Source organism: Caretta caretta, chromosome 1, assembly GCF_965140235.1.
Source record: "Caretta caretta isolate rCarCar2 chromosome 1, rCarCar1.hap1, whole genome shotgun sequence".
NCBI classification, from domain to species: domain Eukaryota; kingdom Metazoa; phylum Chordata; order Testudines; family Cheloniidae; genus Caretta; species Caretta caretta.
The window spans coordinates 113,746,692-113,760,170 of record NC_134206.1 but is presented as its reverse complement, the minus strand read 5'-3'; the positions used below and the strand labels follow the sequence as shown (position 1 = coordinate 113,760,170).

At 44.1% G+C, this 13,479-nt stretch overlaps 1 protein-coding gene across 2 annotated transcripts in view; it reads right to left on the bottom strand.

The window, feature by feature from the left end:
- The window catches only part of EDAR (ectodysplasin A receptor), a 55,895-nt gene that overhangs the window by 20,408 nt on the left and 22,008 nt on the right, over positions 1–13,479 (bottom strand). For both annotated transcript variants that reach the window (XM_075122641.1, XM_048835176.2), the window contains exon 4: positions 8,181–8,266. In XM_075122641.1, coding sequence (XP_074978742.1) covers positions 8,181–8,266 — 86 coding nt within the window. The remainder of the gene's footprint in view (positions 1–8,180; positions 8,267–13,479) is intronic.

The following is a 13,479-nucleotide window of genomic DNA, read 5'->3' as shown; positions in this document are numbered from 1 at the left end:
AGTGTGTATTTAAAATTGTCTGTAAAACTCTGCCAGGGGAATGAATGGCAATGTATACTCATTAGAAACGTACTGCCTTCTGAACAGCTCGTGCAGGGGCTGTGAGGGGAGCAGAAGTAAGACAAAATGGAAAAAAAATAATGGTAACCCAGAATATGGGTTGGACTGAAATCTAGACTGGTGAAAGGCAACGAAGGTGTGAAATCTGTAACTGGCCCTGAGCAAGGCACCTTGAACCAAGACTACAAGTGTAAATCTAGTCCTAAGTATAGGACTAGCTATCTGGTAAACACAGGCCAGAATTTTCAAAGTGTGACTTCATATTTAGTCACCTATATGCATGGTCTTTTAGAGGTGCAATTCCCAAATGGGAGCTGCAGCATCTGTTGAAATCAGTCCATTTATTTAGGAGCCTAATATTAGCCTGTCAAATTTGGAAATGTTGCATAACCACACACTGAAATCACTAACTAAGAGGAAGAATCTCCCAGGCAATAGAATTTCACCTAAAATTGGAGAAGATTGCTGAATAGTAAAAATGGCATTTGTGAGGTGTGCAATAATGGTATCATTTCCAGAAATACAGCCAAAGAGATACGGGGGGCCCAACCTAGTGCTTATTGAAATCTGTGTAAGAACTCCCGTTGGCTTCAGCCGTCACGAGATCATGCCCACTGTGAAATAATTTAGCTCCCAAATTTGAGCCTTTTAAACCTGTAATAATTTGGCGATATACAGCCAAACTTTTACATTAGCTCTTGCCAAACTTGTAAGTAGCCACTGGTGTTAAGACACACAAAAGGATACTTTTTGTGCTGTTGTGTTCTCTCTGCTACCCCTTCAAGTAGCAACGTCATTTTTCTCTTGTGTCTTTGATTAGGTGGCCGTGATGGGGTGTCCTATCCTACACAAGCCCAGGAGGAGTGAAGGTGGCAAGCTGAGCCAATTAACTCCTTAGGCTGTATGTGGAGGAGGAGTCAGGGAGCAGGGGTTGATTAAATGAGGCTTAGCTGGGCAGGAAAAGGAAAGGCCTGTATAAAGCCCAGGAGCTGAGAGCAGAAAGGGGCTGCAGGGAGGAAATCTGCAGTTGCTCCCTGGGTGACGGGAGGTGTGTTGGTACTATAAAGGGTAGTCCACAGTTACTCCTTGGGAGGAGGGAGTTGGGAGGCTGGCAAACCCAAAGAGGAGGGAATCCAGGAAGGTTGGCAAAGGCTCAGGGGAAAGCACCAAGGAATAGGAGTGCAGACCTTGGCTGCTGACTGGAAGGACCCTGAGCTGGAACCTGGAGTAGAGGGTGCCTGGAGTCCCTTACCAGCCACTGGGGACATGGCACAGGCCAGGCCAAGGACAGTGTACTGCCTGGGATGATTTGTTCTGGAAAGATTTTGTGACACCCCCCCGGAAGGGGGAGCCATGTCAAGGGAGCAGGCCGGGTCATGAAAGGGACGCTGCAGTTCCTGGAGTGAGAGGGGTTGATAGGATGACAGAAGAGACACCACCTGAGGAGGGCACAACGTCTGGCAGAGCTAATCCCCAGGACGGCTGGGAAGAGGCGCTATGAGAGGTGAGTGCACCCTGTGACAGAGCTCTCTGGAGGGAGCGGAGGTGATGATTATTCTAGGCTATGTGGCCTTGGTTTGGCACTTCACTTGCATGTGTTGTATTTTGATTTTGGATTTTATAACTGTTGTAATTATTATGTGGCACCTATAATTTATAGGTTTCTGCTCTGTGAATTAAACTCTGTATGTGGAGTCTAACATCTCTTTTGCTGTGCAACATGAAGGGGATAAAAAGAGCTGAAATTCTACTATAATGGCTCCAAAAAATGTGAGATGGAGGAGAATGGACCCAAAATGACATTAATCTCCTAGTCTTGCTATGAGACCTTGGAAGCCCTTCTACGTGAGTGGCATGAAGTTGGGGTTCTACTGGTTTTGGGGCAGACTTGCAAGACTGAAAGGGGGCAAAGCTGTGGCAACTCCCTAGAATTTCCCACTGTCGCTCATGTGAAAAAAACATGGCATCATGGTTTCTGAATGAGTTGTGAGACTAGGAGCTGGTGTTCCACAGGCAGCATGGAGAGGCAGGCCCTCTCAAAGGATGACACAAGATCTCCATAGTTGGAACAAAGTTTTCCCATAGATCCTCAGGCTTCAGGTGACTGAGCAGGCATTCTTTTTTGTTGGCCCTCGAATCCCTCCCTCTGAGGTTTTGTCTAGAATAAGAAATGAGGCTGAGGCTAATATACCCTGACGTAACCTCAAACTCTTGTCTTCATGTTGCCAAACCTCAAGGGAATGAGAGCTGGGCTACTCCACCTAGTGAACAACCTAGCATTTCCCTAGACATCTCTTCCATTCTGCGTGGTAAGAGGAATTGGGTGCTCTAAGGTCAAAGAAGTGAAGAAAATAAGTTTGTCAGTTCCAGCTAACAAGGCTATTCATTTGTAAGCATCACTGGACACAAGGAAGAAATGGGTGGGGCAAGGGAGCAATGTGGGGGGAGGGAATGATCAAATACAAAAGGACAGAACTGGCAAGGAAAGAAAATGGTGATATTACAAAGAACGGAGAGTTACAAATAATTTTTATATATTTTTTTCTTTTTATATAGTATTACTAGTACTGTAAGGAGTTTTTCTGTGTTAAGTGTTTTAAGCATTTCAGCTAAAGGCCCAGAATTCAGGGTTTTTAAAACACAGCTATAAAAGTGATCTTCTGATTGGAACATGACATACAAAGCCCTCAGCCTTTTAATAAATTATTTTGTACTACATTAAAATTCTCATCTGTTTGGTTGTTTTAAAGTTCTAAGAATGCACCAACAACAAAAGGGATGTTTCCAGATGTTAGCCTCACTCTGATAATGAAAAAATTACTTTAGTATCTCTTTTAAAAAATTAAATTGTCAGACCATTAGTCCAGGTGTGTTAGGTTTAAAAAACTACATAGGTTGATTAATACCACTTCTTTCAGCATGTGAGGGGGAGGGGGGGGGGAGATTAGAAGGAATGATTTTTTGACTGATCTGCTGTCATGGCTGCTTTAAAAAAATCCACATTTTTGGCACAATGCACCTGATTGTGCTGTGAGTACTGCAAGTGGATGTATTTATTAGCTGCCCCTGGAATATTCTTTCTTATATGTGTATCTCAGTTGCTTTGGGGTCAGAGTCTTGTTTCACAAAGGTCTTGTGGCCTCTGATCTAGTTAGTATCTGTAACACATAGCTGGGCAGATATCCCTCATAACCATAGCTGCAGTCTATGGGAGGGGGGAGGGATAGCTCAGTGGTTTGCACATTGGCCTGCTAAACCCAGGGTCATGAGCTCAATCCTTGAGGGAGCCATTTAGGGATTTGGGACAAAAATTGGAGATTGGTCCTACTTTGAGCAGGGAGTTGGACTAGATGACCTCCTGAGGTCCCTTCCAACCTTGAGATTCTATGACTTAATGAGATACTGGCCAATATTCTACAAACTGTAGCCATATAAGAAGCATGATTTAGTCAGCATCCTCATCCCCATTTCCACAGTATCTCTGTTTTCATCTAATACAGGCCACTAATTTCTCTGTATTTTACCAAGTCTCCTTTACACCTTTGTTATGTTTTGCCAGGTGTTCATTCACCTGGATATATCGAAACAGACATGCAACTAATTTGAAGGCAGCATCCATTGTAGGCCTTCTGTCTTCATAGGATTTGCAATGTTCTTAGTCAAAGAGCTGTATGTACTTGAATCTGATGCTTATCTGAGATCTGATCTGGGAGAGCGAAAGTGAGGTCACTTCCAGCACTTTCTTGACTGACATCCAGAGCTAATGCTCATTTTGGGAGTTTTGCAGTCCTTGTTCACCTACTACATCTCAGCCAACCTTCCTAGTGGGTTGTACTGCTCGCTAATCTCTCACAAGTAGGAATAAGGAGAGGCCACTTGAAGGAAGAGAGGTTACTTTTAAGTAGCTCTTCTATGAGAGTCACCTCTACATAGTCACACTCCCCAGCCACCTTCCCTGCTTCTTTGGAGTCTCAGGAAAAGAATTCTGACATTAGGGAAGGAACTGAAAGCTCTTGGGCACATTTCCCCTCATGTTATCCTCAGAATCCTCCATGAGGTTTGGAGGAGGGAGAAATGAGCAGCTCTAACATTTACTGCTGGCAAGAAGATTCTACAGTTTAACGCCGGGAGTCGCTAATCCCACAAGAGTGACTAGGCAGAGGTGGCGCCCTGGAAGAACAACACTGGTAAGTAACCTCTTTATTACATTACTGATTTATTATTTTATGTGAGGAAAAACAGATAAAATGGGCTGCCAAACTTCTGAAAGTAAAATTTCTAAAAAGTCAATTGTTTTGGCTTTTTCCTCCCTCCCTCCCTTTTTTTTTGGATCACTTCATTCTTCTACTTTCCCCAGTCCCTTCTTTCTCTATAGATCAGCAAGTCTTTTGTCCACTGATGTGCGTGTGTGTGTGTGTGTTTAAAAACTGAATCTGGAGGGAATTTTCCTACTGTTTGACATATGGCAGCTATTCTGACAACACAAACCTTTCTGAGAGGAAAAGATGGGAGACAGTTGAGAGGACAAAGGGAAATAAGTAAAAAGATTTAAAATATTCTGGCAATTCCATTTGCTGTAGTTTTTTACACTATCCTGTTTCTTTCTTCATGTAAACCATAGCCTTTTTTGATGTCCTAGAATCATAGAAATGTAGGGCTGGAAGAGACCTTGAGAAGTCATGAAGTCCAGCCCCCTGTGCTGAGGCAAGACCAAGTAAACCTAGACCATCACTGACCACTGTTCTTAAAAACCTCCCGTGATGGAGATTCCACAACATCCCTTCAAAGCCTATTCCAGAGCTTACCTACACTTATAGTTAGAAAGTTTTTCCTAATAGCTAACCTAAATCTCCCTTGCTGCAAATTAAGCCCATTACTACTACTTGTACCTTCAGTGGACATGGAGAACTATTGATCACAGTCCTCTTTATAGCAGCCCTTAAGTATTTGAAAACTGTTATCAGGTCTTCCCTCTCTCTCCTTTTCTCAAGACTAAACATACCCAGTTTTTTTTTTTTAACATTTTCTCTGAACTCAGGTTTTCTAAACAATTTATCATTTTTGTTGCTCCCCTCTGGACTCTCTCCAATTTGTCCACATCTTTCCTAAAGTGCGGTACCCAGAACTGGACACAGTACTTCTGCTGAGGCCTCCCCAGGGCCAAGTAGATAGAGACAGTTATGTCCCGTGTCTCATATACAGCTCTCCTGTTAATACACCCCAGATTGATACAATCATTTTTTCTAACGGCATCACATTGTTGACTCATATTCAATTTGCGATCGCCTCTAATCCCCTGATCCTTTTCAGCCGTACCACCACCTACCTGGTTATTCCCCATTTTGTAGTTGTGCATTTAATTTTTCTCTTTCCTAAGTGAATTACTTTGCACTTGTCTTTATTGAATTTCACCCTTTTAAACTCAGACCAGTTCTCCAGTTTGTTAGCTGAAGGGAGCGAGAAATGGAGGCACTATTTCTGTTGCTGGCACACAACATGAAACATCAGAGTACAGGAGCCAATCATAGCAGAAGTACCATAGTAGTAAATCAGAATGAAGACAGTGCATACTCATAGTACAGTACTGTAGTTCTGCAACTTGGACCCACAACCAATCAGAGCAGGAAGTTGTATTATTGGAAAGATTATACAATTAGGCATCAATAATTGTATAGTATCTTTGCACGCTGGCTGAGACCATTTGATTTCACTGTAATTTAGGATAAAGATGTTTTCTTTCTGATCATTTGCTGTTATTGGATTTTATGCTGCTTGACTCAGTGACTGAGCTCTTCAAGAGATCCCACAGGAAAGGGCTTTTACATTTTATTTGCAAATTATTATTTATTATAAAGCACCAATCTCACAACAGTATCTAGAATTCTGTACCTAATAAAACAAATTCTCTGGTGTTAATGCCTAAAGGGATCCGCCGCAAGCAACCTGGATTCAATTTTTTTTCCAGAAATTGTTAAATACTTTTCAATGTGTAGTCAAATGTTTGGTTTTACTGGAATTGATTGAAGTACTGATGTGCACTCTGATTTAGATTGCTATTTTCTCCTACAGCCCATTTGATTTCTTAGTAGATTAATGTGCTTGCCTAAACTACTCCCAAAGATAATGTGTATTCTACCCATTTATTGGTGCCTTTGGCAAATTCAGAATGAATGTGGTCAAAAAGTCGTGTAATATACTTTTCTCAAAGAAGTAGACGTGTTTATATTGTACCTGCCAAATACCCTATAAAAAACAGAAGTTGCCTTTTTGAAGTAGGCAATAGCCATAAGCCCCTCTCATGGCTCCTTGCCAGACATTCCATATCTTACATGTTTGGTATGATTCAGCCTCCAATTTACAAAACTCTTAAGCATGTGCTCACACCCATCACAATTCAGGATGTCATGTCTACTAGCTCAACCTGATCCCTTCTTCATGGTTTATGTAGGACAAATGCGAGCAGAAGATGGGAGTGCAGCTGCAGTGATTGGTGGTGGTAAGAGGAAATGGCCGTGCCTAGCAGTCACAAGTGTACAGTTCTTCGAAGTAACCCCACCTCTTGAAACAAAGGCCAAAAAGTATTGTAAACCTGCAACTTGTTTTGTTTGCTGTGTATCAGTGATCATCTGTTAGCTAATTGCCACAGAGACATCTGAACAGTTTGGTAGTTGTTTGACAATCCCAGCCCTTATATCATACAGATCCGATATCGCGATACTTGTGCGTTTGATGGACTTGTAAAAAATAGAAAGATGTACGAGCAGGCCTCATTCTTATCTGCTTGTAGCGGGGAAAAAAGCTCTCTGCCCACTCCCTTGGCTGCTGGCTGGGGCTCTCCTCTGTTCCTCCCCACATCTCTTCTTTCCTGGGTTAGCTGAGAGAAGCTCCACTCCCTTCACTCCCACCCACAGAGACTTTCTAATCCCACCACCTCCTTCTTCATCCCCCACAGAAAGAGGAGATCGGGCTCCCAGAAGCTTTAACTACAGTGGGGAGTTGTCGGTGACTATCTCTCTCTTCTTCCCATGAGCAGGGATGAATCAACCATTGGCCCAGTTCAACATGATGATTAGCAAGTGCCACTGGAGTACAGTCTCTCTCTTTTTGCAATTAACAAATGAGAGTTCAGCAGCTTCTTAAACAAGTTCAAATTCTATCGTCAGCCCTCCCACCTTGTGACTGAAAAAGAGCATGAAAAGGCAAGATGCTCTTTTACCTGGACCTAGAGGAAGATGTCCCATATTTTGGTTGTCTCACAGTGACCAGAGTGTGAGGCTGTGTGCTTAGAAGACAACTGCTGCTTTATAGCAAACTAATGAGATGATGGTTAGGGATATCTTTCTTTCCAGTTTTAACCTTAACCTTTAACCTAAAAATTAGTTGTTCTTGCCAGGAATGTGTAAACTTAGGAACAGGAGACAAGTAGTCTTGGCTTCCATCCCTTCCCTAGTTTCCTCCCACTGCTAGCAGGACTTCATCCTTCCTCCTGAGCCCACCCTTTCTGCTCTTATTAAATAAGACCTTTTCTCCTTCCTAGTTTGATCTCCAAAAGAGTCCCATCCTCATCCACTTTTCTTCAGCTGCCAGCCTTGCTCTCCCTGCTGAAACATCTTGCCAGCTGTATGTCATTCTTTCTCTCACCCCAGTCTTTTTTGGAGACCTCCCCCCCCCCCGCTTCTTCCTTTCTTAATGGAGGGGCAGGGACCCAGCGTAGCAGAGAAGTGGCTAATTGGAACTTTCAAGTCATTAGAATTCCAGTGTTGCTTATCTCCCAGTACAGCAGCCTCAGAGAAACCTGGACACTAGCTAGTCCTTAAGACATTGAACGTCTAGAGAGCAGCCAGTTAAAGAAGGGTAATTGATCAGATATGAGTATATTTGGAGATGGGAAAAACATCACATGACAGAATAATAGGACCTAAAATCAAAAGTTCTAATTTCCCTGAATTTCTGGTTTAATTTGCAGTGTGATCTTGCTGGAAGCAGATCTAGCTTTCCTGAGGGCTGACTCTGATTTTTGACTGGCATAGGCACCAGCACAATACTGAGCTGCATATGAAACTTCCAGCTGAATTCAAGTCAAAACTGAATGAAATACACAGAAACTAAGGAACACTTACATTCCTTGGTGTTAGGAGGTGCCAACAAGCATGAGTAGCAAACCATGCCATAGATGTTCCTGGGTCTGTTTTCCAACATGTAGTAACTGCAATAAAGGGTAAGACAAGGCAAAACAACATAAGTGCATCCATCACAGTTGAGTACAGTTGAGCAGAAAACAATTACTCTAAGATAAAATCACTTTTTAAAACTTTAGCAAGCGACCAGGGACTGCTAACAGGGAGTTTTGAGAGGGAGCTCTCCAGGTGAAGGAGGAACAAATACGGGACCCTTGGGGTAAGTGCTGTCTGTAGTGTGTGTTTGTGTTTGGGGGTTACTTGCTGTGTGCTGAGCTTGTGTTTGTCTGTCTGTCTGTTTTTGTTTGAAGGACCGTGTGCTGTGGCCAGCAGTTGGAAGCTGTGAGCTTCTAAACAAGGTATGAAATCTAGAAGCCTCTGTTCATTGGCTGAGCCTTAGTTGGGGGTGGGGCTATCAAGAAGAACAGGGCTTTATAAAGCAGTGAGCAAGTAACCAGGGACTGCTAACAGGGAGTTTGGAAGGGGAGTGGAAAGGGGCGAGGTACACTTGCCATTCTTTAAAACCTTTAAACTAAACTATAAACAAAACTTCTTGATTTAAACAAAACCCCTATCATTAACTTAGGTAGCTGTAGGAAAGTTTGCAGGCAGAAGCCCAGCAGCTGAATGAGGGCTATCCTGTTTATTGCTCTCAGTGTAGCATGTATGATTACCTGCCCTGTGGGCGGGTGGCATATGTGTGCATCTGGTGCAAGGAGCTCCTGGCCCTCAGAGCCCGTGTACGGGCTTTGGAGGCCAGGGTGGCAGAACTGGAGGAGCTAAGGAAGTCAGAGAGGTATGCTGATGAGGCTTTCTGGGACACTGTAGATTTGTCCCACCTCTGGTCTGACAGCACCTGCACTGTTAAGGAGGATGAAAGGCCCAGCGAAGGAGAACAGTTAACGGGAGCAGAGGGAAACATTCACATAGTTGGGACCCTCCTTCCAGATGATGTTGGGATATCCTCTCGCACTGAGGTTACCTCTCCAGGGGAGAGAACTCCAGTCAATAGGAAAAGGCAGGTGTTAGTAATGGGACATTCGATCATTAGAAACATAGATAGCTGAGTCTGTGATGACCGGGAGAACCATATGATGACTTGCCTGCTTGGTGCGAAGGTTGCAGATCTCTCAAGGCATCTAGATAGACTTATGCGTAGTGCAGGGGAGGAGCTGGTGGATGTAATACATGTAGGTACCAATGACATAGGGAAGGGTAGAAGAGACGTCCTGGAGGCCAAATTTAGGCTGCTAGGAAAGAGACTCAGGACCTCTATGGTGGCATTCTCAGAAATGCTTCCAGTGCCATGCGCAGGGCCAGGCAGGCGGGCAGAGATTCAGAGTCTCAATGTGTGGATGAGACGATGGTGTAGGGAGAAGGGGTTTAGATTTATTAGGAACTGGGGAAACTTTTGGGATGGGGGAGCCTATACAGGAAGGATGGGCTCCACCTAAACCAAAGTGGATCCAGACTGCTGGCACTTAACATTAAAAAGGTTGCAGAGCAGTTTTTAAACTCAGCCGTGGTCTACACTAGGACTCAGCCCTGGTCTACACTAGGACTTTAGGTCAAATTTAGCAGCGTTAAATCGATGTAAACCTTCATCCACACGATGAAGCCCTTTATTTCAACTTAAAGGGCCCTTAAAATCAATTTCCTTACTCCACCCCTGACAAGTGGATTAGCGCTTAAATCGGCCTTGCCGGGTCGAATTTGGGGTACTGTGGACACAATTCAATGGTATTGGCCTTCGGGAGCTATCCCAGAGTGCTCCATTGTGACAGCTCTGGACAGCACTCTCAACTCAGATGCACTGGCCAGGTAGACAGGAAAAGAACCACGAACTTTTGAATCTCATTTCCTGTTTGGCCAGCGTGGCAAGCTGCAGGTGAGCATGCAGAGCTCATCAGCAGAGGTGACCATGCAGAGCTCATCAGCAGAGGTGACCATGATGGAGTCCCAGAATCTCAAAAGAGCTCCAGCATGGACCGAACGGGAGGTACGGGATCTGATCGCTGTATGGGGAGAGGAATCCGTGCTATCAGAACTCCGTTCCAGTTTTCGAAATGCCAAAACCTTTGTCAAAATCTCCCAGGGCATGAAGGTCAGAGGCCATAACAGGGACCCGAAGCAGTGCCGCATGAAACTTAAGGAGCTGAGGCAAGCTTACCAAAAAAACAGAGTGGCGAACAGCCGCTCCGGGTCAGAGCCCCAAACATGCCGCTTCTATGATGAGCTGCATGCCATTTTAGGGGGTTCAGCCACCACTACCCCAGCCGTGTTGTTTGACTCCTTCAATGAGTCCCCTAGACGGGGGAGGGGGGGAAGCAAATGAGTACAAAACAAATCTGGTCTATTTCTTGTTTTGATCCACTCCATCTATCTTTTACATCTTTGGCTGGCAGCAGACGGTGCAGAAGGACTGCAAGCCATCCACATCTCATGGCTGCTCGGCAGAAGACAGTGCAGTAGGACTGCTAGCCATCCTCATCTCTTGCCTGCCTGGCAGAAGATGGTACAGTAAGACTGCTAGCAATCCGTATCGCCTGCCTGCTCACCATAAGACGGTTCAATAGGACTGACTGCAGGACTAAAGAGAATGACCTGGTCAAGTCACTCCAAATTTAGTCCCTGAGCCCATATCTGCCCAGGCGCTCCTGGCCGACGTGGCCAGGAGCACCTCGGACATGATGATGATGGCTACCAGTCATACTGTACCGTCTGCTGCCACAAGGCAATGGGTTGATGCTGCTGTGTAGCAATGCAGTACCACGTCTGCCAGCACCCAGGAGACATACGGTGATGGTTACCTGAGCGGGCTCCATGCTTGCCGTGGTATGGCGTCTGCACAGGTAACTCAGGAAAAAAGGCGCAAAACGATAGTCTGCCCTTGCTTTCACAGAGGGAGGGAGGGAACAGGGGCCTGACTATGTGTACCCAGAACCACCCGCAACAATGTTTTAGCCCCATCAGGCATTGGGATCTCAACCCACAATTCCAATGGGCAGCGAAGACTGCGGGAACTGTGGGATAGCTACCCACAGTGCAACACTCCGGAAGTCGACTCTAGCCTTGGTACTGTGGAAGCACTCTGCCCAGTTAATGCACTTAATGCACTTAGAGCATTTTCTGTGGGGACACACACACTCGAATATATAAAACCGATTTCTAAAAAACCGACTTCTATAAATTCGACCTAATTTCGTAGTGTAGACATACTCTAAGAGATGGGGGAAAGCCGATTGCTGCAGAGGAGCACACGGATCAGACAGAGACTTCTCTTAGAGGAGAGTCTATTGATAGAGATTCTCTAGGTTTTAGTCAGGAGGAGAGGATGGAAGAGGATAAAGTATGGGCCAGATCAGACGAGAAACATTCACATGAAGAATCTGACACATCAGAAAAGGGGAGACAAATAAACAGTGACAAGTTTTTAAAGTGCTTGTACACAAATGCTAGAAGTCTAAATAATAAGATGGGTGAACTAGAGTGCCTCGTGTTAAAGGAGGATATTGATATATTCGGCATCACAGAAACCTGTGGAGTGAGGACAATCAATGGGACACAATCATTCTGGGGTACAAAATATATCAGAAGGACAGAACAGGTCGGCGGGGGGGGGGAAGAAGTGGCACTATATGTGAAAGAAAATGTAGAATCAAATGAAATAAAAATCTTAAATGAATCCACATGTTCCATAGAATCTCTATGGATAGTAATTCCATGCTCTAATAAGAATATAACAGTAGGGATCTATTATCGACCAACTGACGAGGACAGTGATAGTGACGATGAAATGCTAAGGGACATTAGAGAGGCTATCAAAATAAAAAAATCAATAATAATGGGGGATTTCAATTATCCCATATTGACTGGGTTCATGTCACCTCAGGACAAAATGCAGAGACAAAATTTCTTGATACTTTAAATGACTGCTTCTTGGAGAAGCTGGTACAGGAACCCACAAGAGGAGAGGCAATTCTCGATCTAGTCCTGAGTGGAGCGCAGGATCTGGTCCAAGAGGTAACTATAACAGGACTGCTTGGAAATAGTGACCATAATATAACAACATTTAACATTCCTATGGCAGGAAGAACACCTCAACAGCCCAACTCTGTGGCATTTAATTTTAGAAAGGGGAACTATGCAAAAATGAGGAGGTTAGTTAAACAGAAATTAAAAGGTACAGTGACTAGAGTGAAATCCCTGCAAGCTGCATGGACACTTTTCAAAGACACCATACTAGAGGCTCAACTTAAATGTATACCCCAAATTAAAAAACACAGTAAAAGAACTAAAAAAGAGCCTCCATGGCTTAACAACCATGTAAAAGAAGCAGTGAGAGATAAAAAGGCATCTTTTAAAAAGTGGAAGTCAAATCCTAGTGAGGTAAATAGAGAGGAGCATAAACACTGCCAAATTAAATGTAAAAAATGTAATAACAAAAGCCAAAAAGGAGTTTGAAGAACAGCTAGCTAAAAACTCAAAAGGTAATAACAATGTTTTTTTAAGTACATCAGGAAGCCTGCTAAACAACCAGTAGGGTCCCTGGACGATCGAGATACAGAAGGAGCACTTACAGACGATAAAGTCATTACAGAGAAACTAAATGAATTCTTTGTTTCAGTCTTCACGGCTGAGGATGTTAGGGAGATTCCCAAATCTGAGCCGTCTTTTGTAGGTGACAAACCAGAGGAATTGTCACAGATTGAAGTGTCACTAGGGGAGGTTTTGGAATTAATTGAGGAACAAGTCACCGGGACCAGATGGCATTCACCCAAGAGTTCTGAAAGAACTCAAATGTGAAATTGCAGAACTATTAACTATGGTTTCAGAGTAACAGCCGTGTTAGTCTGTATTCGCAAAAAGAAAAGGAGTACTTGTGGCACCTTAGAGACTAACCAATTTATTTGAGCATAAGCTTTCGTGAGCTACAGCTCACTTCATCGGATGCATACTGTGGAAACAAGATCAAACCTGAAGACAGTCCAGGGCAAATAAAGACGGTGCATAGAAAACCTTTTGCTCCCTGTGGGGGAACTGGTGAGCACCCCTTATGAGATGGGCCACGACAGGGCAGCCAGGCAGAACAGAAGTGCTAGACCAAAGCCGCCATCCAACACAGACAGTGGGCCCCCTGCAGCTAACTTACCCCTATTCTGCATGTCTGAGAGTGAGTCTGAGGAGGAAGACACAACCCTGGTGTATCCTGGGATGGAGACAAGAGTTCAGTCTCGATCAG